We start from the raw sequence: 27,320 nt of genomic DNA, 5'->3' as shown, positions 1-27,320 counted from the left end.
GTCTGTGCAGACAATTAAAGTACATTTGCAATTTTCTAAAAACATGTGAAATGTTTTATGCCACAATCAAAGATACACTTGGCACTAACTGAAAAGAACACGTATTAAGTGATATGGTGATATAATGTTTGCCAGTGCCTTTTCTTAAACCTCCTGCAGTCTTGGTCTTTTTGGTAATCTCACCAACCAGCTGCAGAATGTGAGACGAATCATTTTGATACACAATTTGGCTCGTTCCACCCACCCGATCTCAGCACATTACTTGACCATCTTTCACTTCACCGTTCCCATCGCAGTCCTTATTCCCCAAGTAACTGCTTTACACTGTAAGCAATTTTCTTAAATCACATTCTGAACTTCGTGTCCTGGAACAGTTGTCTCTAGTGGGCACAACTACTTTAATTGAACTCTAAGTAGAAAACATAACACCAATACTCTTCACTCTTACTCTCCCTGAGCCATTTGAAATATTCATCTTCAAAAGTTTCCTTAAAGATCCTTTCCTTAATAATCTCTCCCTCCAAACTTTTTCAGATCTCTATGATTTCTTGAAAATTATGCTTGGATATTTTGGATGAGTATTTTCATAAAAGTACAATTTATTCCTTTTGTTGATTACTGATGCACTACCGTTGCATATTGTTCAACTGACTCAATTTTACAGAAATCTGTAACCATCCCTCAGAAAGGCAAAATATATATGACTGGCCTAGTAGTCTTAAATTATTTGTCATATTAATCAAGATGAACATTTTTAATACTAAGGCATGAAAATATTCTTATTTCTACTTTATGATTGCATTCAGCATTCTCAAGACAGAAACAAACAAACATATTTTCTACTCCAATACAATGTGCTTCACTTGCCTCCCCAACCGCAGCATTCAGTGTTTTATTGGTAACATTTCTATTAATCTATCTAATATGCTAGGTAGATTGTTTCTTCTCACTAAATCATGCCTAATTTGTCTAGATGCCTACATATTCCACACCATTGTAATTTCCCAAGAAATCTGGAATGCGCAAGAGCAGAAAAAGCAATCCTTTTTTGAACACCTGGGGACATCTGGTTCATGCTAAACCAACAAAATATGAACAAATCCTGGCCCTCCTTACTGATGTTTTTATCTGAGGAAGATCAAAGATTTACATCCCTGGTCAGATATTACTAGTTCCACTTCACCCATCTTAGCGGAGATTCCATCGAATTTTTGCATTCAACACTCTTTTTTCTTTCCGTATCCTTCTCGCCTTATCTATTCAGAAAATAATTCCCTCTACTCTTCAGGTAATGAATTCTTAAGGCTACCAAAGCAGTTCTCACTGAATACCTCATTAAAGAGGCCTAACAATTAACTACAAAGCTCTGCAAGGTAGTGCAATTCAAATTTAATACGAAAGTAGCACCTGTTAGCGACACCTGTGAGATCTGGATATCTCCCTTGGTATATGTAATTTTGCCAAATGCCTTCAAACAAACCTGCAGACGTACCTACTGTTGAAGGACCAGCATTAATGGCCATGGGAGCTCCTGAAGACTGTGCCACAGAGGCAGGCTGGGTGGTAGAAGGACCGGGAGTTGTACTTGAGATCTGGCCTGAGGTAGGTACATTCGTGACAGGTTGTGACCTGGCAACAGAAGTAGTTGGCACCACTGTGGGGTCTGTGATCAAAGTAAAAAAATAAATGAAAATTTCATTAGGGTCTTAAATTCGCACAAAGTTGAGACAGTTGACAAATCTTAATCTTAATTAATTAAAAAAAACATTCACATTCTTCAAACAGGGTGATTTACTGCCAATAGTCATCCAAAGATTGGAATTAGGCCATGGCATGTTGCTCTCAGCTGTCATTTTAACAATCTCTTTAAAGAGCAGAGGAAACAATCTGTAAAACTTCCCCATGCAAAAGGACAAATTCCCCAGAAATAATGCTGTGCGAGTTTTTACAAGAACATTATGCCTCTAAAACTAATTGCAGCCATTATCTATTGTATGGTCACCAAGCGCGATTGACACACAAATTACCCAATTATCTCCACCAAAGCTGCCTGCAGCACAGTCGCCATATGCGACCATTAAAAAAACTAGGTTAATAGATAACATCTTGCGGCAGGACTATATCCTAAGTCCAACAACTGTGGATACGACTCATTTTCTGAAGGATGGAAAATAAATGAAAGGGGAGCTTAGAATCTATAATCAAAATTTTATCCAAGAATGTTATTGGCAATTAAACATTCTCAGCATAATCGGACCATCAAACAAACATTCAAAGCCGATTATATAAAGGTACACGCTAAAGCTACATTGTTCTGCATCTGCTTTAAACATTTAATCATACCATGTCTATTGTATAAATTAAGTGGTGCAGAGACTAGAAAATTAGAAAAGCTAACTTGGTATTATTTCTCAACCACACTCCTGAAACTATATTGCACCATGTTTAAGGAACACCCTCCAAAGTCAGGCTGACACAGAAAAAAATGTTTGGCCTTATCAAACTATGAGAAAACATTTACTAATACCCATGTACCAAATTCAAAACTGTATTACACACCAGGAAACTGATATTTTAACTTGGTGAATTAGGTAGAAAAAAGTTAATATAATCAAAGATAGACACAAAAAGTTGGAGTAACTCAGCGGGACAGGCAGCATCTCTGGAAAGAAAGAATGGGTGATGTTTCGGGTCGAGTCCCTTCTTCACTGAAGCTACTCAAGCTTTTTGTGTCGATCCTTGGTTTAAACCGGCATCTGAGGTTCCTTCCTACACACTTAATATAATCAAAAACTGCTTTTGACACCTTCTAATCAATCTCAAGGAATTCTTCACTTGAAATAAAAATAATTTCTGCTTATATTCTTTAATAACTTTAAATGCACAAAGACAACAACTCTTTAAAATAAATATTTATGTTGATTGCAACTATTACAAATAAGGAAAACATGAATTCTTAAACATTGTCTACAGCAGAAATTGAAATGGATTTACACATACTTAGACAGTAGGTAGGTTTGATTAGATTAAAATACGATAAATCATGCTTTGACGTAAAGTCACTAGCTGCTTCTAGTTCATTCAAGGCTATTGAATCGTCAGCTCATAATCTCCATCACTACCCACTTATAGTTGAGCTGTAGACAGGTAGAAATGATCCAACAGGTTTCTTTGAAACTGTCGCAATCTTATTTCCAAATTCCCATCGAGTAACACAATGCCATTTACATATTCTGAATGGATAAACTACCTAAATGATGACCCCACCCCTCACCACCATTTCGCATCTAATTTCAGATCTTTCACCTTACAATTTCCCTGGAACAGAAAAATAAAGGTAGGAAGCTCTACTTGGGTAAAGAATTGAAACCCACTGTCAGTCCTCAGTCGTGTCACATAATGTCTTACTTTCATCAGGCAAGGGGAGATAAGGTGAATTAAATAGAAAGGGCTCGAAGGATTGGGATGAGGCAGAAAAGTCAGCTAACTACAGCCAAAGTGACTGAATTTTTTTTTTAAGTAATTGAATTATTACTCAAGACAAAATTCTCATCTTTTACTAAATTATTGATTTTGTACATTTTCACAAAGTTGCTATGGAAATTGGGCATAATTTTCAAAACACCTGTTATTACACAGTTGATTTGAGTCTGGATATTATGAACGATTCAAGTCTCACCATTGGTGCCATGGTTGCTGGTAATGGAGGAGTGGGGACAAATGTTTCTCTCCAATAGAATGAACTCACTGATTAATGGTGGCTGGTTCTTCTCTAAAGTTTGATTATCAATTTACTTTGTGATGAACAAATGAAGAGAATTTCATAGAATTTCAACAAACAAGGTCACAAAAAGAAGAAAGAATGCTCAAAACGTTTTCACTAATCCAACTTCATGTCATGTTCTTTTCATGAAAGATTCCATGTGTGCCCAAAACCAAGAGAGAACCAGATTTTAATTATCAAAGGATGGGAGAAATCTTGAATTTATTCAATAAGTTGAAACTCAAATAAGGCTAAGCTCAGTGAAATATAAATCCAACCTGCCTTTTTGGCTGGTGAACATTTTCAACCAAAGAGAGATGTTACCTAAATGATTTATTTCTTGTTTCTCAGATAAATCTGAGTTAAATTGTTAGGTTTTTAAGAATTCTTACCAACTGAAATGAAGATACAAGGCTCACAGAATGTGAATAATTCACCATTCTCTGTAGTCACAGAGTTAATAAAGAAAACCCTTATTCTATAAAAGCAACCCGACATCGCTCAAATTCAGTTCAATCTTTGACAGACTGATCCTGAAGAATTTCAACTTCAATACTGTATGAAACAGTACTGTACAACAGTCAAACGTGAAAATGCACTCTAGAACTTTCATAATCTTTGCATTGCATCACAAAGCTTAAAGTCAATGTTTTGTTGAATAACATTCTGGGTTAGTATTCTGAACAATATAATAAATTTTGCAAGATGATTTGAATAAATCCCTTTTTTAATTCATGCAATTGAAAAGGTACACTTCTCCACTGTTTCTTTTCAAGCTCCATCACTGAGCTTTGTGCAAGGCTTTGCTGAGGATCTGATGACTCCAGTAATATGTTTTTACTTTAGAGATGCAGCGCGGAAACAGGCCCTTCAGCCCGTGGAATCCACGCTGACCAGCAATCCCCGTACACTAGCACTGTCCACACTACGGACATTTTAGAATTGTTACCAGGGCCAATTCCTCTTTGGAGTGTGGGAGGAAACCAGGCACCCAGAGAAAACCCACACGATCATGGGGAGAACATACAAACTCCGTGAAGACAGCACCCGTAGGCAAGATTGTACCTGGGTCTCTGGCGCTGAAAGGCAGCAACTGTGCCACCGTTAAAACTAGTTGATAATAAATGACTGCATTAATATTTCAAGTTTTACAATTTGCAACAATAATTTACATTTAACCTCCAGTAAGATTTTTTTTTGCAGAGTTAGAATGGCGGTTTCTCTCCCAAAATAATTGAACAATGTCAATTTTAATGTAGAAATACTTTCGCATTCAGTTAAGTGCTAAATCTCAGGGGTTTGCTAATTTACAAAGCAGGGATTCACCACATACAATTTGCAATATATACCGTGTGTATATATGTGTATATATGTGTATACTTAAGGAAGTAGCCCCAGAAATAGTGGATGCATTAGTGATAATTTTTCAAAACTCTTTAGATTCTGGAGTAGTTCCTGAGGATTGGAGGGTAGCTAATGTAACCCCACTTTTAAAAAAAAGGGAGGGAGAGAGAAAACGGGGAATTACAGACCAGTTAGTCTAACATCAGTAGTGGGGAAACTGCTAGAATCAGTTATTAAAGATGGGATAGCAGCATATTTGGAAAGTGGTGAAATCATTGGACAAAGTCAGCATGGATTTATGAAAGGTAAATCATGTCTGACGAATCTTATAGAATTTTTCGAGGATGTAACTAGTAGAGTGGATAAGGGAGAACCAGTGGATGTGTTATATCTGGACTTTCAGAAGGCTTTCGACAAGGTCCCACATAAGAGACTAGTATACAAACTTAAAGCACACGGTATTGGGGGTTCAGTATTGATGTGGACAGAGAACTGGCTGGCAGACAGGAAGCAGAGTAGGAGTAACTTTTCACAATGGCAGGCAGTGACTAGTGGGGTACCGCAAGGATCAGTGCTGGGACCCCAGCTATTTACAATATATATTAATGATTTAGACGAGGGAATTGAATGCAACGTCTCCAAGTTTGCGGATGACACGAAGCTGGGGGGGCAGTGTTAGCTGTGAGGAGGATGCTAGGAGGCTGCAAGGTGACTTGGATAGGCTGGGTGAGTGGGCAAATGCATGGCAGATGCAGTATAATGTGGATAAATGTGAGGTTATCCACTTTGGTGGCAAAAACAGGAAAGCAGACTATTTTCTGAATGGTGGCCGATTAGGAAAGGGGGAGATGCAACGAGACCTGGGTGTCATGGTACACCAGTCATTGAAAGTAGGCATGCAGGTGCAGCAGGCAGTGAAGAAAGCGAATGGTATGTTAGCATTCATAGCAAAAGGATTTGAGTATAGGAGCAGGGAGGTTCTACAGGGTCTTGGTGAGACCACACCTGGAGTATTGTGTACAGTTTTGGTCTCCTAATCTGAGGAAAGACATTCTTGCCATAGAGGGAGTACAGAGAAGGTTCACCAGACTGATTCCTGGGATGTCAGGACTTTCATATGAAGAAAGACTGGATAGACTCGGCTTGTACTCGCTAGAATTTAGAAGATTGAGTGGGGATCTTATAGAAACGTACAAAATTCTTAAGGGGTTCGACAGGCTAGATGCAGGAAGATTGTTCCCGATGTTGGGAAAGTCCAGAACAAGGGGTCACAGTTTAAGGATAAGGGGGAAATCTTTTAGGACCGAGATGAGGAAAACATTTTTCACACAGAGAGTGGTGAATCTCTGGAATTCTCTGCCACAGAAGGTAGTTGAGGCCAGTTTATTGGCTATATTTAAGAGGGAGTTAGATGTGGCCCTTGTGACTAAAGGGATCAGGGGGTATGGAGAGAAGGCAAGTACAGGATACCGAGTTGGATGATCAGCCATGATCATATTGAATGGCAGTGCAGGCTCGAAGGGCCGAATGGCCTACTCCTGCACCTATTTTCTATGTTCTGTTTTCTATGTTTACACCACCAGAGTCTTGGGTTTGATCCTGACCATGGCTGCTTGACTGTATAGAGTTTGTATATTCTCCCTGTGACCTGCATGGGTTTTCTACAGGATCTCTGGTTTCCTCCCAAACTCCAAAGATGTACAGGTCTGTAGGTTAATTGGCTTGGCATAATTGTAAATTGTAAAATGTCCCTAGTGTGTAGGATAGTGTTAATGTGTTGGGAATGCAGGCCGGTGCAGACTCGCTGGGCTGAAGGGCTTGTTTCCGCGCTATATCTCTAAACCGTAAAGAAAGGTCCAGAAAGGAGAGTCAGAGATGGACTATGTGAAATTGAAGATGAACACAATATGGAAATTGGATACACAAGAGACAAAATTTGAGTTCTGCATGAGTGCAGGAAGCAGCACCATTGTTGGCTCAGAGTCATCAGGCTTTTGGCCCACCAAGTCCATCCTTTTAGACAAATCCTGCGATTATCCCATTTTTTAAATTCTCCCCACTTTCCCATCAACTTTCTTCAAATTCTCTCATCCATCTACATACAAGGAGCAATTTACAGTGGCTACATAACCCACCACCTCATGTCTTTGGAATGTGGGAGGAAACCAGAGCATCGAGGGGAAACCCATGCAGTCACAGGGAGAACACACAAATTCCACAAGACAGCATCAGTGGTCCCATTAAACCAGAATCTCTGGCACTGTGATGCAGCAGCTGTATTACCTGTGACACTGTACTGTCGATGACTTTAAAACAACTCTCTGCCAAGGGTAAATTTACTCTTTTTACTCAGAGGTTCACAGAAACAACGGAAAACTGGTTGAACATTAGGTACTCGCCCTGATAATAATCGTCAGGAACCAGTTGAAGTTTACAGTCATACTTGATTTCCAGGAGTGTACAAGGTAAAACTTACTAGTGAGTGACTAGCGAAACTAATCCAAGAGTGGAACACTGATACGACAATGGCTTTAAAGGTTAACATATTGTTTTATCCATTTCCGATGTAAATGATGAAAGCATTTAAGGGCTTTGCTTCACAAATTTATTATGTACTCTCTGTGCAGCCCAATTTCAGAACCCAAACACACTTACCATCTTCATCCACAGTAAGATCAACCACCTCTGCAGTGCTTTGTCGCAACGGCTGAATAACTGTAGATATTCTGTTTCTGCTTCGCTGCTCCTGATGTCTGTTCTGGGAGCTTGAGCTTTGGCCCCAGTGTACCCTTGAGTGACCAACAAGTGTGGTGTAAGACCTGGAAGCAAAACAACCACAAAATGTTAATTCATATCTAATGATATAAGGGTGCCCCCCGTTCTTAGATGACACTCCATATTGCCATTTCCTGTAAACCAAGATGTCAATAAATGAGTAGGGAAAAGTGTATTCACACTATTTTTCCTTCCCACCCTCTGCAGGAGTAAACTTTATTCCATATCTCAAATTTTTGGGTAGTGATTTGTTAATTCTCTAAAGGCAAATTTACGTTACCTGAACAGCCAATAACACAGGGGTAACTATATCCTATAAAGGAAAATTAAGCATGCTTGTTTGGAACTACGAATTTGGATTTGCTGAGATAACTTTTTAATATTAATATTATTGTTGCATAATATTAATATTAAAAAATGTGCTAGATGGGAGAAGAACATTCATTCCTTTTTCTTAATTCTCTCCCCAGGCAGAAGGTGTAAATGATTGAAAGCGCATACCACCACATTCAAGAACAGCTTCTTCTGGGCTGTTATCACACTTATGAACAGACCTCTCAGATGCTGAGGATGAATTCCCGAGCTTCTAATCTACCTCTTTTACCTGTACTTTCTCTGTAACTATAACACTATGTTCTGCACTGTTTATTTTCTCCTTTGCAGTACCTGACATACTCATGTATGGAATGATTTGCCTGGAAAGGACGCAAAATGAAAATTTTCACTGAAAGTCAGTATGTGACCTCATATATGTACTCAATCATACCATTAACAAGTATGTCAGGTAATGCAAAAATAAGCTAGCACCAATATCAGAATTGAAATGGAGTAATTGTTTGAATTACTTTTTAATTGGAATGCAAGTGCTTCAAAAATATCTTGTTTTTGTTTATATCAGTTTAAAATATCTAAAATATCAGTTTATTCTATAAAGGTCTCAACGTAAATGAAATCAAACCTTGGATAATGGGAGAAATTTTAACAAATCCAGACTGTCAACGGTTCAATATGCCCGCTCGGTTTTACGTTTAGGGCGAAACAAGGATGTTAGTAGGTTACTTTCAATCAAAGAATATTCATGCCACCATTCAAGCTTGCTCAAGGAGAAAAAAAAATGCACATGTATACACAAAATTTAAATTAAATGTAGGAAATGCTTAAACTGGACCATCAAAATCAAAAACAATGTGCACAACAATAAATTGCAATGCCAACCACCCCCTCCAGGATTTTCCTTTTGTTATGCTATCTCCCAGTGCCACACATTCAGCTTCAACCTGCAGCATGCTTCTGCTAGCTCTCATTCCTTTTATCCTGCACCTCGGTCAGTGCTGCATCTGGTGCAATCAGGCTGGCATAACTGATTAGTGCTGTCAGTGCACACATGCACCAGATGGTAAATATAGCAATTCATGATTTTCATAATTCAAGTTGCCTATTAAGCTTGGCAGAACCAAACTTAAAACACCTGCACTCCTCCAATATTAATAGTTCCCAAATCCTTTAGCCCGAAACATACTTAATCTTAAAAATCAAGAAGGTTCCCTCCTCATTCTAGCCAAACAATTTTGTATTATTGACACACTGTCTGATGGTTGTTTTAATGAAAGAAGGCTTAATTGTATGCAACAGCAAAAAAAACAAGTAATTTAGTCCAGCCAGTCTATCTACATGTTAATGCTCCACAAATGTTGCTGCCCACATTCTTCACTGATCAGCATTTTCTTCCATTTCCTTTCATTTTCTATACTTATATAACTTTCTCCTGGAAATACGTGTACAATTCACCTTATCAATTTATAGTTCTATATCTTCACCATTCCCATAAATAAGTTATTTTGAATTATTTATTTGACTTCTTGGTCACCATCATATATTGACGGTACTTTAATTGTATATTTTTCATTAAATGGGAACTCTTGCTCCCCTCTCCTCCCCTCCACTGCCCGGAGTAAAAACTTAATAGGTTAACCTTCAGCCTTATCATTTCAGGAGAAAAAATTAAACCCACCATTAATTATGTTTTAAATATCGTAACTACTACATCTGTACTTGTTTGTTTGTGCAGTAAACTGAAATATTCAATGCTCCCAGAAGTGGTTCAATGCTAGTTTGGAGCATATTTTCTAATTCTCAATTTAATCCTCTAGGAATAAACTACAATATTTTGCTTCTCTTCACATGAACCTGCCTCTAATTTCTGATGATTTGTATATTTGTATTCCAAGATTACTTCGATGCTACTCTCAATTAAGATCTCCGTTTGCTGATTGTGACCTGGTCATTTTCAGACCTATCAGTAAATTAATTTACTATGGTGTCCTTTTCTCACCATGTCATAATTTTGCAGCTTTCCCCCTTAAACTCACCCTCAAAAAATCTGGTCCAATTTAATGATTAAAAAAAGTTGGATTCTCAAGTCTAACGTGTGAATACACTATCTGCTTCTGCAAGTTGCTCATTAATTCTTCTTGCTTTTTGATTGAAAGGTACAACATGGCAACTGGGCATTTGGCCCACTGAGTCTCCAGCCATCATTGATGACCCACCCAGCATTAGTTCTGTGTTACCCTACTTTCACATTCACTCCCTACACACCAGGGACAATTTCATAAGTTAATAAGTTCATTTATTGTCACATATACCAATTGGTGTAGTGAAATTCACTGGCCAGGTCAGTCATACAATTTACATTGGCCAATTAACCTACAACCCTACAATTGGGACATGGGAAGAAACCGGAGCACCCAGAGGAAACCCAAGTGGTTTTCCCTTCATTCTTGTATGGATATTTTAATACCAACTTATCCATTAACTACTAAAGCTGAAACTGTGTTCTCCAAAACCCAAGCTGGGAATCCGAGTTGAGAAATGATAGAATCACAGAATCGTTATGGCAAAGACGACCATTCAACCCTTTCTGTCTAAGCTTCCTTCCATAAGAACAATCCCGCCAGTCACTTTGCACCATTGTTTCCACATCACCCTGCATGTTATTCTCTTACGTCTATCTAATTCCCTATAAAAAGCACTGAGCAACAGTGAAGCTCCAAGTTCCTCAGTGCAAGACTACCACGCAGTGATTAGAAAATTCTACCAACCTCCCCCAAACAAAGTTATATTACAGCGACAGACTCTAAGTTTGACATTATCTGTTTGGGTTTAGAGCAATGCAAAGATTTTCACATGAATCTAGAACTCAATCTTTCTCTAAGAAGATTGTGGATGATGCTCAAATTAATCCTTTCAAGATCTCCAGACATCTGTTAACTGACATCATGGAAAATGGAACATAAACGGGCAAATGGAGCCAAAGTACTGAAGCTTTACCTAAAATGAATAGCTGAGCAGGCTTCAAATGCTGATGGTCTATTGCACTTCCGTGTTTTAATGCCTAAAAGATCATATATTAATTCACTAAAACTTTAATGCTCATCAATGTAAAACATACTTAATATAGAACCACAATGTCTAACCAAGATATTATTCTGTGTGTGAAAATGTCTGTGTGTGAAAATATACCGTTTAACTTTGTGCAAGTGTGCAAGTATTAGCATTGCTGTATGAAGGCACTGGTGTTCAAATAAAGCCAATACATATCTGAATGCCAGGTATATTTCAGCACAAATATAATAATAACTGAATCAACATATATAAAAATAGTTCTTCAGAAATTGATTTCTTTTGTAGTACATTAACATATGGTGTTACTTGAAGATATAGATCAAAGGCTGTAGGGAAACAGAATTTGCATTTGCAAAGAAATTATTGATTTAAGTATTTTCAATCTCAAATAGTCCCAGGCATATACATCCTGCAATGGACATAGAGAGGGAGCCCACTGTGACTCAGGGCTGCTTTTCTATCTCCAACATACATTCTTGACATGGCACTTTCCGATGCAGACTATTTTCTAGGAATGTAATCCCTCAGTAAAGTGGGGGTGCACTGTAATTGTCCTTCTTTCCCTCTCACTGTGCACGGTTCTGCACTGTTGCTTCAATTTTAGTTTACCCATCTGTCTCCAACTGGTTTTTGATGCCATTGTTACCATGACAACTTTGTCTGCACCCTGTTTTCTCTGGTCTCTGCATACCACTTCCTCTACAACACACATTTTTTTAAGTTTTCTGTTTCTGATGAAGGGTTCTTGACATGAAACATTGACTGAATTTCTCTGCCCATGGATGCTACCAACATCTGCTGCATTTTGCTCCATTTATGTCAATGGTTTCCACATCAAGACTACATTTACACCAGTTCACTGATTCAGCATAATTTACCTCCACAAAGACCACAACAATACATTCCATTAAAGGCCAGAGTTTCTCTGACATCTACTTTCTGGATTTTCACATCTATGACAGCATACGTTAACACAAAACCAATCAACTATATTATTGTCAATACTTGATACAGGTAGTTCTGCTATTTTATGCATTCCTAAGAAACTCTGTGCTATAGAAAATAGTGTTATAAAAACAATTGTATCAATGGAGAAATGAGGTTCGAGTTTGAGTTTAGTTTATTGTCACCTGTGCTGTGATACAGTGAACACCTTTGTTGTTAGCAGAAAGACAATATATGATTACAATCAAGCCCTCCACAGTGTACAGATGATAAAGGGAATAACATGTCTAACGTTTAGTGCAAGATAAAGCCCAGTCAAGTCTGATTAAAGATAGTCCAAGGTTCTCGCCAATAAGGTAGATAATAGCTCAGGGCTGCTCTCTAGTTGTTGGTAGGATGGTTCACTTGTCTGATAACAGCAGGGAAGAAACTGTTCCGGAAGCTGGACGTGTGAGCTTTCACAATTCTATACCTCTTGTCTGACGGGAAAGGGGAGAAGAGGGAGCGGCCGGGGTACGACTTGTCCTTGATTATGCTGGTGCCCTTGCTGAGGCAGTGTGAGGTGTAAATGGAGTAAATGGAAGGGTGGTTGGTTTGTGTGATGGTTTGGGCTGCGTTCACAATTCTCTGCAATTGTCCACAACTGTCCAGGATTTACCAAACAAAATGTATTTTTATTAGCTGTGTCTATTTTTATCACTGCTAAAAACACTAAAAGCTGTATGTTACATTATTTAAGAGAGAATTATTGCACAAGTGTCAATAGAAACAATTGCTTGTCAATTTCAGAGGCCACTTGCAGTGAAAATGACAGACTGTATTCTTAAAATACAATGGTATCCAATTACTGCGGGGAAGCTGTATTGAAACATTTTTGGGTCCAATTTTTTTCCAAGCTAGCTTTTTTTTTGCTTGTCAATTTTCAAAGTAGCATTTAAATGGTTATCTGGTTCATAAAGGAAATCGCGTTTTAACCAACTCAGCTTGCATCAGAGAAACAATGTTTCAACATTCATCAATTGCATTATATCCAATTGCATTATGGAGACCTTTCATAATGCTTGAACTAGATGAATAGAGTATTCAGTTGGTTTCTTCTTGATACTGTTTAAAGTATTTTTTCTTTCAACTGCCAGCCAACCAACCATTCTCTGAAGAATTTCTTAATCATATATATTCTAATATATATATATATATATATATTGCCATTACAGTTACGCTTTAGTTTATTGTCACGCGTACCAAGGTACAGTAAAAAGCTTTTGTTGCTTGCTATCCAGTTAGCGGGAAGACAATACATGATTACAATCGAGCTATTTACAGTGTACAGATACATGATAAGGGAATAACCTTTAGTGCAAGGTAAAGTCAGCAAAGTCGGATCAAGGATAGTCCGACGGTCACCAATGAGGTAGATAGTAGTTCAGAACTGCTCTCTGGTTGTGGTAGGATGATTCAGTTGCCCGATAACAGCTGGGAAGAAACTGTCCTTGAATCTGGAGGTGTGCATTATCACACTTCTACACCGTTCACCAGATGGGAATACATTTGCTTTTGCATTCTCCGTAAGTCAAAGTTTAACTTACATTCTCAGTTTAACATCTCATCTAATGACCTTTCACTCAGAGACACAAGGAATGGCAGATGCTGGAACACTGACCAAAACACAAAGTGCTGGAGGAACTCAGCAAATCAGGCAGCATCTGTGGTAGGAATCGACTGGCTATATTTCAGGTCAGGACTCTTCTGCAGACACTTCATTCAGCAATGGATTATAGCATCATCACAGACTGTACAGAATAGGATTTTAGCCAGAAAAAGCTCAAGGATTTTCATACACAGGTGCTGTTTCTCCTGGTTTATTGGACCAGGGAACATCGTCTCCAGAGAAGGAGTCAGAGGAGTAAGGTGATGTGCCTAAACGACTATCGACTGGTAGCACTAACTTCCGTGGTTATGAAGTGCTTTGAGGGGTAGGTTATGGTGGATATCAACTCCTACCTCAACTACGAACCATTACAATTTGCCTACCGCCACAACAGGTCAACGGAGGATGCAATCTCACTGGCTCTCCACTCTGCACTGGACCACTTGGACAATAAAAAGACATACGTCAGACTGTTGTATTGACTACAGCTTGGCATTCAATACCATCATCCCCTCCAAGATGGTTACCAAGTTCACGGAACTGGAACTCTGTGCATCTCTATGTAACTGGATCCTCGACTTCCTCATCAACAGACCACGGTCTGTTCGAATTGGTAAAAACACATCCTCAATAACAATCAGTACAGAAGAACCTCAAGACTGTGTGCTCAGCCCCCTGCTCTATTCACTGTGTAGCCAGACACAGTGCTAAGTCTATCTTCAAGTTCGCTGACGACATCACCGTTGTTGGACTAATTCACAGATGATGATGAGTCAGAGTATAGAAGTGAGATCGATCAACTGACCAAATGGTGCCGCACAACAACCTGGCTCCCAATGTCAGTAAGACCAAGGAACTGATTGTGGAATTTGGAAGAGTAAGGTTGAGGACCCACAAAAACTGTGTATATCGACAGGACGATGGTGGAGAGAGTCAAGAGCTTCAAATTCCTGGGCGTGCATATTTCTGAAGATCTTTCCTGGCCCCAGCACACAGATGTCATTATAAAGAAAACAATCAATTCCTCTACTTCCTGAGAAGATTACGGAGATTCGGTATGTCAGAGAGGATTCTCGAACTTCTACAGGTGTACAGTCGAGAGCATATTAACTGGTTGCATCACGGCCTGGTTCGGCAACTTGAATGCCCAGGAGCGAAGTTGTGCAAAAAGTTGTGAACACTGCATAGTGCATCACGGGTTCTGACCTCCCTAACATCGAAAGGGTTTACCGGAGTTGCTGCCTCAAAAAGGCAGCCAGCATCATCCGAGACCCACACCACTCTGGCCACACACTCATTTCACCCCTGCCGTCGGGAAGAATGTACAGGAGCCTAAAAACTGTAACGTCCAGGTTCAGGAACAGTTTCTTCCCTACAGCCATTAGGCTATTAAACAATACAACCTCAAATAAGCTCTGAACTACATAGACCATTAATGTTATTATTGAATTATTATTGCTTGTTTGTTTTTTATGTGTACACGTATGTGTGCATGTGTCATATATATGTGTGTGCATGTGTATCATATATATAGCATCTGTATATGAGTGTATGTACACACACTGAACTTTTTTTCCTTGTTTATTATATTGTTTACAGTGTACTATGTTTATATAGTCTGTTGTGCTGCTGCAAGTAAGTATTTCATTGTTCTATCTGGGACATTTGACAATAAAACACCCTTGACAGTTAGTACTCAAACAAATTAAAGTTTCTTCTGTCAAGGGCTGTCAATTAAAATTCAGCGATTTTTGCATACAGTCAAAGAATAACAATAAGATAAGAAAATTAGCTTCAGATAAAGGATTAGCCACGATAGACACAAAATGCTGGAGTAGGCAGCATCTCTGGAGAGAAGGAATGAGCGACGTTTCGGGTAATGACCTTTCTTCAGCCATGCTCTCTTTAAATGACATAGGAGGCCTTGAGGCTAATTCCTCCTCCTGTTGTTCTTGGGTTTATACCACAACAAACTAACATAAAAACAAGTACTACCCGGAGCCTCAGCATTCAATAGCAGTGTATGCGTTTCTGTTTCAAGTGGGAACAATTTTACACACGGACAGATCATCTTCAAGAGATGCTAAATACCAACTTGGGGTATAATGAGATTACAGTAATATTTTTATTATTCTGGATTAAGTCTTTAAAGATAAATGTCAAAAACATTTCTAGAAGTGCTCAAAAGTAACCACAGGCAAGAAATTCTACTTTCATCCACAAACCATTTGATGCACATGCCAAATTTAAAGTTAACTTTCAACAAATGTGTGGGGGAAAGCCTTTAATAGTGATTTTTTTAAATCAACAAAATCAAAATCAATGTATCAAGTTGACCATTCAGAGATGTAAAATCCAAAATCATATTTAATTCACATAGTATTATTGCTGCCAAATCACTGTATCTAGTAATTCTAAATGTAATTTCAAACATTCCTTCTAGACCTTGAAGTAACATGCAATTCACAAATCACCAATCTCAGGTTCAACTCACCTGCAATTGTCCCCAACAGTGACGATCTCCACTTCACTGTCCGTTGAGGTAACATTGATTTCTTCATTGGCAGTAACCTGGGGTGCTGAGGTGGCCTCAATCACCACAACATCCTCATCAATATTTCCTGGAAACAGCACAAAATCCACAATCAGCAAGAATCTAGCAAGCGTGTGATCTTGAAATTTTGGTTTCACCCAATGTGACCTATATTTCAGAGACATCAAATGCAAGTGGCCTATCATTATTAAATAGTCATTAATGCTCATCTTATATCAAGGCTACGGTAGCGCAGCGGTAGAGCTGCTGCCTTATTGAGCTTGCAGCGCCGGAGACCCGGGTTCCATCCAGACTACGGGTGGTCTGTACTAAGTTTGTACGTTCTCCCTGTGACTGCGTGGGTTTTCTCTGAGACATTTGGTTTCCACTCACACTCCAAAGACGTACAGGTATGTAGGTTATTTGGCTTGGTGTATGTGTAAATTGTCTCTAGTGCGTGCAGGATAGTGTTAATGTGCGGGGATCGCTGGTCGGTGCAGACTCGGTGAGCCGAAGGGCCTGTTTCCGCGCTGTATCTCTAAACTAAACTAATCATCAAAACAAAAATGATCACTAAACCTCTTGATTGGTCATTTGTTATCCACTGAATGAAATATTTTTCAGAGATAAATTCAAAAAGTTATATAAGAAACTGAGCTCTAGCTACAGATTTAAATTACTACTGCTTCTATACATCTGAAAAAACTCAACAACAAATGCAAATGCACAGCTCCACGATGGCCACTTACTCCACAATAACCTTGATCAAATTTGGATTTAGACTCTCCCTAGTTAATAGAAACACACAATTTTAATGTCCAAGAAAAGAAAAACAAAAATCTGAAACACTTTGAGGAATGCCTTTTCAGTAGAATTCAGCGATTCACAACTCAAAATGGAAGCATTTTTTTTCTCTTCAGAAACTAACACACTTTCGATGCATTTTTCATCTTTAGCTGAAAGATATTTGTGGTATATTTCTTCACACAGATGATCATAAAGACAAGGAGAAATGAAGTTGCCTTTTAACTTTTATTTGTGGATATTTAATTTGCAGATATTGGTTTCAAATATGTTATTAAGTCTATTTATGATGCCCTTTTGGTAAGGCTTTTGCCAAATACAAAATAATTTCTGTGAGAAAAACAACATAACTTGCAAGTCAGTTTTAAAGAATTTCTGCGTGCTTTATATGGAGTCATGGCTACTTTGAGGGTAACTGCAGCAGTCATGCGCATGTGCAGGAAAAATAGTATTCAATCTAATGAATTTACTTCCTCCACATAAACTGATTATTAGTTAGCAAATTTCCAAGGGAAAATTATATTATTAATCTCCTTCGAATTACATCCATCAACACCATTCTGTCTAGTTATTCATCAAAATACCTGGCACAATAAACCTTAAGTAATTAGCGAGTTAGAAATAACACAGCTACTGTTTGAATACGACAGGTTGAAATTTGAAATTGATTAAAGAAAATCTCAGCAAAAATGAAGACGTTTTAAAAATTCAAATGGCTCGTTATTCCTTGAGAGAAGAAACTTCTTGTCTTTCTCCAGACCAAACCTTGGTTCTAAAAAATTCCCTTGCTCAAACATCAAAACAATAATAGCCATTAAGGGAGCATATTGAGAGAACTTCTTCATAAAACAGACTGCAGTGTTTGAGGCGACTCCACCACCTTCTGAGTACAATTAGTACAGAGGTGTTCAGTGCCACCCATGTGCTATAATACATTGAAAGAGAAATTAGTTAAGGACATCTTCAAGTGCAAATAAAATAGCAAAGACTCCCATGTCTCTGGTAGTCTTATTTTCCATTCACTTAATATCATGATGAAGTAATTTGTACTGTACACAACTTTTTCTTGAGGTGGTTTGGTGTTTTGCATATCTATGCTGGAATCTTGGCAAATTCATTGAGCAGAGACTGGAAATCTGAATTTGGACCTTGGGCCTGTATGACTCAGTTAAAACAAATTATCAACTGAGCAATGAAGAGTGTTTTAAGCGGAAAATTCTGCCATTTTAATGTTGAGAAAAGGTCATTGTACTCTTCAAAATGGTTGAATGATGACGACCAGAAATTACAATTGAACAGGAACACTAATTTAAAAAAAAGAGCAGCAAATAAAATCGCAGCTGTTTTTTTAATCCCAGCTCTGTCATGACCAAGAGAAAAAAAGATTACTTTACACAAAACAGGTCAAGAGGGCTTAAATATTATCAGTTTGTAATTAAAGGCAAAGTTCTGTACAGCTGCAACAGATGGAGTTTCCAAAACAAATATGAGTTTATTATAATCATCACATTAGAAATCCCTCTGATACTGCTAGTTACTGGCTTGGTCCTCTATAAAAACACCACCCACACATCAGAACGGGTAATTGCATTTGAAGAATTATTACAGAGTTAATCATCATTGCATTGTCACAACAAATAATATCCTATCCTTTTTCTCCAGAGATGCTGCCTGACCGGCTGAGTTACTCCAGCACTTTGTGTCTATTTTTGATAAAACCCTGCATTTGCAGTTGCAGTTCTTTGTTTCTAAATAATATCAAATTTGTTTTTGAGCATCCAGTAAACTAATTACTTTTCAAAAATTGGAAGAACACATTTTAATCTATAAATATTTTTACTAGCACTTTTCACGCTATTAAAAGTGGACAAACTTCCAACAATCAGTTTTCATAATTCAATTTGCAACCGCAATACTTTTCAGGTACTTGATTTTCTTCTTCAAATTACACAAATTAGAGACATCAGCCAAACCTTAGGCTTACCAAAATCAACTGTTTGGAACATCATTAAGAAGAAAGGGACCACTGTTCGCAGAAGACTTCATGAACAGAAATACAGAGGTTACTCTGCAAGACGCAAACCACTGGTTAGCCACAAAAATAGGACGGCCGGGTTACAGTTTGCCAAGAAGTACTTAAAAGAGCAACCACAGTTCAGGAAAAAGGTCTTGTGGACAGATGAAAAGAAAATTAAGTTAAATCAGAGTGATGGCAAGAGCAAATTATGCAGGAGAGAAGGAACTGCCCAAGATCCAAAGCATACCACCTCATCTGTGAAACACAGTGGTGGGAGTGTTATGGCCTGGGCATGTATGGCTGCTGAAGGTACTGGCTCACTTATCTTCATTGACGATACAACTGCTGAAGGTAGTAGCATAATGAATTCTGAAGTGTATAGACACATCCTATCTGCTCAAGTTCAAACAAATGCCTCAAAACTCATTGGTCAGCAGTTAATTCTACAGTAAGACAATGATCCAAAACATACTGCTAATGCAACAAAGGAGTTTTTCAAAGCTAAACAAATGGTAAATTCTTGAGTGGCCAAGTCAATCACCCGATCAGAACCCAATTGAGCAGGCCTTTTAAATGCTGAAGAGAAAATTGAAGGGGACTAGCCCACAAAACAAGCATAAGCTAAAGATGGCTGCAATACAGGCCTGGCAGATCATCACCAGAGAAGACACCCAGCAATTAATGATATCCATGAATCGCAGACTTCAAGCAGTCATTGCATGCAAAGGATATGCAACAAAATACTAAACATGACTACTTTCATTTACATGACATTGCTGTGTCCCAAACGATGCTTGAAAGGAGACAGATTTGATAGTAATCAGCCAGATTTGATTTGTCCTATTTTGTAAACAGGATATTCTTTGGCAATTTTCCCCCAGTGTGATATAGATCATGCCACAGGTACCACGTAATCCCGTGCTACCTGCTCCATGGTGGATAGTCGGCGACTAAACCGTCTCCCCCACCTGGTTTGCCAGGTGAGGAGGGGGCTGTGGACCCCCAGAAGGACCAAAAACAAGACCTGTCAAAGGGCGGATGAGCTTCTAGCGAGCCAACGGCCATCCACACTTCAGTAGAAGTTGTGATCACTGTCGCAAATAGCATTGTTAGGAATGATGATAAAGCACACACACCAAAATCCTATACTTCCAGCGGCAGAAGTCCACAGGAACTGGAGGACAGAGATGTGTGGTGCATCCGTCACCATTCCCGTTGGAAACCAGCACCACTGCGTAGCTAATGTTTTCAACGATGATGAATGAATGATGTAGATGCGAAAATTATAGTTAGTTTTAGGCCATTGGTCTTTGCTGCAACAAGGCACTCACAATGATTTTTTGATGTCATACACAATGATTAAAATTGGATTAGGCAACTGCCTTTTGTTCTCAGAAGATAGCTAAGATGGATCATTCACTCAGCACTTCTAAATGAATGAGGTTGCTGATGATTGAGCCTCATCTTTAGCACTCACTGAGAACAGTAATGTTCTTTGAATTGTCTCCTTCTCCTCTATTAGTTTCATTGCCCCCCAACGATTCATAATTAGAGCTAGTAGGACCACAGACCTATATTCTGACCATTTAGTTATGAAATCATGCATCACTATCAATTGCATACTTGTTGTTTAGCACGCTTGTAGTCTTGTCAGTTAACTTACAAACCTGTGCGTTTTTGGAGTGTGGGAGAACACTGGAACACCCAGAGAAAACCCACGCGGTCACAGGGAGAACATACAAACTCAGTACAGACAGCACCCGTTGTCAGGATTGAACCCGGGTCTCTGGTGCTGTAAGCCAGCAACTCTACTGCTGCGTCACTGTGCCACCCCAGGTAAGCTGCCAATGAGTTCTACTTTGATTTCAGAAAATGCAATTAAAGTGCCATGCAACATAACAGGAGACCTCAGTGTAAAGACGGAATTTTGTCTTCACAAGAATATTGTGTGGTCCTTCTACCGAAGCAACTATGCATCTACCAAAGTTATAATGATAAGGAGAAAGTCAAGTAGGTCTATCCCTCATGTTGAGTCACTTCCTCCTTTGGCACCCATATCCATGAGCAAGCCATTATTGGTGATGGAGTTGTAAGACCCCCATTCTGTGCGCTTGCTATCTTGTGCTTCTTCCAAATGTTTTCCCAACACTAAGGAGCACTGATTGATCAGCTGATATGACAACTGGAGGTTACTTTGTCCACATATGACTTGATGTTACCAGACACAGCATTTGTGGTCAATGCAGAGAACTTCCAGAGCAACTCCCTTCCATGTATATACCAGTTTGATGAATGTTCAGGTAGGTTTGTCCTTTTTGTTGGACAAGGCCCGTCCAGGGATTATGATGGAGGAGTCTTGCTTGTTGCCTAAGATATGAGTTTATGGAAATGATTGTCAAGCTATTAACAGATTAGAAATCTTCATGTAGGACATCATTTGTCAATCTCTTAAGCACGCTCTGGTACAATAGCAAAAGTGGAAACCTGATTCAAGAGATTGGAATATAAAGTTCCAAGAAACATGGGGATGCACTTGGGAGGGGCTGCGGAAGACAGAACACAGTATACTTAATGATGAAATAATCTGATATTTGTGTCATAAAATATTGGCACACTTCATGGTTTAAAACATGAAACATAAGTGTGGTCAGATAAAATAAAAGCATGCCCAATTGTAACAAGAAGTCCAGCAATTTTTAGTACATTCATTATTCTACTTCACCTAATTCTTAACTACAATTCTGTTACAGGCAGCTTTTGGGTGATCTCAAAATTACTTGCCCAAAGCTTCTATCTACATAATTATAATTTCAACACTCTATTTACACAATTGAAAGTATTTGCTGTGGCTCGATTTGGCTTATTTAGTCTGAAATCTTCCAGCAGTTTAAGTGGCTTAGGTAAAAGTGTGATTGAAGTCTTAATTCCACACCGATTTAACTGCTTTGTAGAAATGAGAAGGACTCTCAGGAAAGGTGCACTTTGCACCAATTTTTTTTCCATAAATGACATTTTGCCTTTTATGGTTATTGCCAAAATGGTTATTTTGCCTGGCAGATTTCTGGTATATGTCATTAAACTAAGGCTTCCGGCTGCATGGGCAATCCTTCACAATAACTTTATAGCAAATAAGCAGCTAACGTGGAGTGCCCTTTTCCCTTGTGACACTCAGATCAAAGCCACAGTATACAGGGTATTCAGCCTCTCAAACCTCAAAGGGCATCTTAAACAAAATTTGCTCAGTTTTGACTTTTTCCAACTGATTTTCAACAGTGTGACAGGGGGTTAAATCAGTGGTTCAGGATTTAGCGTACTTTATTAATAAGTACCTCTTGACATTACCTTTCATCTACTTTATTTCCACAGAAGTCAGATAAATTCTAGTTTGGAAATTCTTGCCACCTTGAGAGGATGACATCAGTTGTTTACAACTATGTTCAGACCAAATCACTATTTTTTTGTAATTTCTCCTCAACCAAAAACAGCCTTCCGAACTGCTCTATCCCATTATTGTTACCTGATATATCACTACGAATATACAGTAAATGACAATTAAGCCAGATTTGGATTGTTTGGATATTCTGATGGTTCGGCAGCTGGCTCTCTCATTATTCTGGAATGCAGGCCAGGAATCAGACAGCAAGCAGAACGTGTGGTCAGGGGCTGGGCGTGGAGTGTAACTCAAGCTGGAATTAAGTGTGGGTCAGCTTTGCAGCTAGCGTACACAGTGCTTATATATTTCCTACATTTAAACTCCAGTAGTCTGGAAAATCTGCTAGTCTGACCAAAGTCCCAAGGGTACCAGATTCACCGTACTCAAAAATGTTGATGCCCGACACGTCTCACGTTAAACTGTATCTGCCAATTATTTTCCTCCATCACTGCTCAATCATTCCCCCCCAAATTCAGGTCGAAATACATGATTATCAGTTCCCCTGATTAAACACTGATCCCTACATGCAGTGTGGAGCTTGGAATAAAACAAATTACAATGTTTAAAGATTGCATGGACCAAGGTTTGGCCCATGAGCTGAATGGGCCCCAAAATCCAATGATTAAAGCCGAGAGAGATCAAGCAGTTGTCTGAAAGTTAAATTACTTTTGCAGCTTCAATGATCATCCAAATGGATTTTAAACAGCTGTACGAAAAGAACTTGGGCCACTGTGTTGAGAAAGCAAGCTTTCAAACAAGTTATATCTGATATAAGCTATTAATTCACCAAAAATAATTTAATGAGTAGCCAAAACTGTTTGGTATCTTAATTACTATTAAATAACCTTAATTTAAATGCAATTATTTTTATTGAATCTTTGTTGCTTAACTTAAATTTTGAGTTTCATTAACCATCAACCATGAAACATCACCTGCTAGCCAGTAATTTTAAAAGCCCTCCAGCTGTTATTCACTAAACCTGTATGATGTGTTTTACTCAGTAATGAGTCACATAAGCTATCTGTCAAAATGTGAACAGACCGCAGTAACGACTAAATTGTCTTTTTTCAAGCTTGTAACAGTTGCACTGCAGTCCTCCGCATTTCCTGATTATATTTTTAGCACATCTTTTAATACTTCAACAAAAAAGAACAATTTCAAAAGCTATTTATATATTGTATAAGAATTATCTCTGCCTTGAAATATTCTTTAAAAAAATAAAGCATTTCCAAGCTATTAATCCAACAGCGATAAACAAAATATGATCCCTCCTGAATTTTTGTGATGTCATAAATTTACAGACAAAAAAAATCTAGATAATGACAATTTTAAGATAAACAATGAGCTATTACTAGACTGCTTTTTTTCTGTAGTATTACTTCTAAATCGTCAGTGTGCTTGAGATGAACATATCTGAGTACAGTGATCTGAGAATGGAGATTGTGATGAGTGAGAGCGGTGGGTTTGAGCATTGGTGAGCAAAGGTGTGTAGAATCTTTTCAACACATGCCTCTGATTCAACCATGCAACATTTGCTCCAGTTAGTATGTGGTTTGTGAATCATTTAACTTTTTTTTTTTAAGTCCATACAAAGTGTGGGAACAGATTGGATTACATTTTAATGGGATGCTTTCTAAATTAAAAAATATGGAAGGTAATTTCAGTCCATTATGTCTTATGACTCGCAGCATGTGGGAATTCAAAGTCATATAGTATGGACACAAGCCATTTGGCCCATCATGAGCTATTCGTGCGTGCGTGCACGCGCATGCGTGCGTGTGCTCCCTGAATGCATCTACAGAAATGCAACCGGATGATTCATGATCACAACATTGTGATGGCTTAACTGTACAACAGGGGAGGAAGAAGAGAAGAATAGTGGGGGGAATGTCTGCGGCCACAGTTCTGGGTCACTGGGACAGTTTCTGGGGAAGGGGGAACCCGTTCAAGATGGGGAGGTTGTACCTGAACTAGAAAAGGTCATACATTCTTGTGAGGATGTTTGCCAGAACGGTCAGGAAAGGTTCAAGCTAAGTTGGCAGGGAAGGGGGGGGGGGGGGGGGGGGGGGGGGGAGAGACAAGTGGGAAAATAAGTACAGTCAAAAACAGAAGCACTACCAAGTCAGTGTAGAAGGCAGAGTGTAATGGTGTAATATGGCATATGAAGAATGCAAGGCCTAATTGGATCTACTTTACTGTAAGGAGTCTGACTTGTCAGGCAGATTAATTTAGGTTCATTTTAAGAGCAGCAGTAGTACTGAAACTAATCTTAAGAGAATGTAGCTGAGAAAGTAGTTGCAGAGGAAAGCATTTTGGAGACAATGACCATAACTTAGTAAATTCAAAGGCACATGAGAATGGGATATCAGAGAGACAACGAATAAAGGAGGGATGGACTGGTAACTCAAGTGTGAGGGGATGGAAAAGGGTTGGTCACATGCAATTCTGATTTGTGATCAATTACTGTATAATTAGGGAGAATATCCTAGTGTTTCTTCAAATGAAACAAAACAGTTAGAGCCCTGTTTCTTTTTGATTGCTATCACTTTACTGGGTGGTTACAACAGGTCTGCAGGAGATAGAGCATAAATATAAGCAAATTTAAAATAAAGGGACACAGATTCTGTCTGACCAATTTAACTGAATTTTTCCAAAGAGGTATCAAAACATATTGATACGGGTAATTGATGTGACAAAGAAGCTTTTGACAAGGTCCCATATGGAAGGACACAAAGTGCTGGAGTAATTCAGCAAGTCAGGCAGCATTTCTGGAAAACATGGATGGGGGTCTGGCTGAAGAGGATAGAGCCCAATTAATCAAGGACAAAGATCTGGTAAATAGGTTTAGTGAGGATAGCTTAATGGGTTTAATAAGGTCAGTATGGACATAATGGACCAAAGGACCCATTTATTGACAGCAACTTTATGTGTTTCAAGGTAAATACAATGGCCAATCTATTTTAGGGAAGTGTTGATTGCCACCTAAAAACATCAATGATTTAGATGAAGGGATTCAAAGTAACGTTAGCAAATTTGCAGATGACACAAAGCTGGGTTGCAGTCTGAACTGTGAGGAGGATGCTATGAGAATGCAGAGTGACTTGGACAGGTTGGTGAGTGGGCAGATGCAGTTTAATGTGGATACATGTGAGGTTATCCACTTTGGTAGCAAAAACAGGATTATTATCTAAATGGTGTCAAGTTGGGAAAAGGGGAAGTACAACGGGATCTGGGGGTCCTTGTTCATCAATCAATGAAAGTAAGCATGCAGGTGCAGCAGGCAGTGAAGTAAGCGAATGGCATGTTGGCCTTCATACATGAGGAGTTGAGCAGATGAGCAAAGAGGTTCTTCTGCAGTTGTATAGGGCCCTAGTGAGACCACACCTGGAGTATTGTGTGCAGTTTTGGTCCCCTAATTTGAGGAAGGACATTCTTGTTATTGAGGGAGTGCAGCATAGGTTAATTCCCGGGATGGCGGGACTGTCATATGCTGAGAGAATGGAGCAGCTGGGCTTGTATACTCTGGAATTTAGAAAGATGAGAGGGGATCTTATTGAAACATATAAGATTATTAAGGGTTTGGACAGGCAGGAAACATGTTCCCGATGTTGGGGGAGTCCAGAACCAGGGGCCACAGTTTGAGAATAAGAGGTAAGCCATTTAGAACAGAGACGAGGAAACACTTTTTCACACAGAGAGTTGCAAGTGTGGAATTCTCTGCCTCAGAGGGCGGTGGAGGCCGGTTCTCTGGATACATTCAAGAGAGAGCCAGATAGGGCTGTTAAAGATAGCAGAGTCAGGGGATATGGGGAGAAGGCAGGAACGGGGTACTGATTGGGGATGATCAGCCATGATCACGTTGAATGGCAGTGCTGGCTCGAAGGGCCAAATGGGGTACTCCTGCACCTATTGTCTATTTGCTGTCCATGAATAATAATAAAATGGATTGAGCAGGGGAGTTATTTTCTTTCATTTTTTATTTAACATTGGAAAATACTTTTAACCATGACAAATCACCAATGAAAACTTGATATAAATGTACACTGTGCACAATTAACAACTCCAGTGTTTGGTGCGGCACAGAGAAACAAACAGAATCAGATCTGATCTTAATGTGCACGCTGTTGCTTAATATCAGCCATAATGATGGTGGGCAAATGCAATTCCCTGAACAAGTCGATGTTAAGAAACAAATATGGAAAAATCTGCATGCACCATCATTATACAGTTGACATATTGACAAATGTGTTGTGTGCAAGAGGCAGTTAAATGGGGAATTAGTTGAAGGAGAAAAATGAATTGTGCAGATTTAGGTCAAGGTCTGGAACTAGCCTACATATTTAGACCCTTGATCACTATTTTACATTGGCTATTCTTTATAATACTCCCATTCCTTTTGCATTTCCATCAAAAACAACAACCCGAGGAAGCACACATTATATTTGTTAATAATTATTTATAGATGAAAGGGCATTTCAACAATGCCAATTTGTTTCTGACGGGTACATTACTGTATGCAACAACTTATTCTGAACATTCTCTGAAACACACATTAATGTACATGTACCGTGCCCTCCATAATGTTTGGGACAAAGACCCATCATTTATTTATTTGCCTCTTTGTACTCCACAATTTAAGATTTGTAATAGAAA

The 27,320-nt window shown here is 38.8% G+C and overlaps 1 protein-coding gene across 2 annotated transcripts in view; it reads right to left on the bottom strand.

The window, feature by feature from the left end:
- rnf111 (ring finger protein 111) overlaps window positions 1-27,320 on the bottom strand; it is a 67,094-nt gene that overhangs the window by 17,952 nt on the left and 21,822 nt on the right. For both annotated transcript variants that reach the window (XM_033050686.1, XM_033050687.1), the window contains exons 3-5: window positions 16,375-16,501; window positions 7,763-7,926; window positions 1,493-1,663 (exon numbers count right to left, since the gene is read on the bottom strand). In XM_033050686.1, coding sequence (XP_032906577.1) covers window positions 1,493-1,663; window positions 7,763-7,926; window positions 16,375-16,501 — 462 coding nt within the window. The remainder of the gene's footprint in view (window positions 1-1,492; window positions 1,664-7,762; window positions 7,927-16,374; window positions 16,502-27,320) is intronic.

The sequence above is a fragment of the Amblyraja radiata genome, chromosome 34 (genome assembly GCF_010909765.2).
Source record: "Amblyraja radiata isolate CabotCenter1 chromosome 34, sAmbRad1.1.pri, whole genome shotgun sequence".
Taxonomy (NCBI): Eukaryota; Metazoa; Chordata; class Chondrichthyes; order Rajiformes; family Rajidae; genus Amblyraja; species Amblyraja radiata.
Note: the sequence above shows the minus strand (reverse complement) of the source record. Positions and strands in the feature narration are given on the sequence as shown.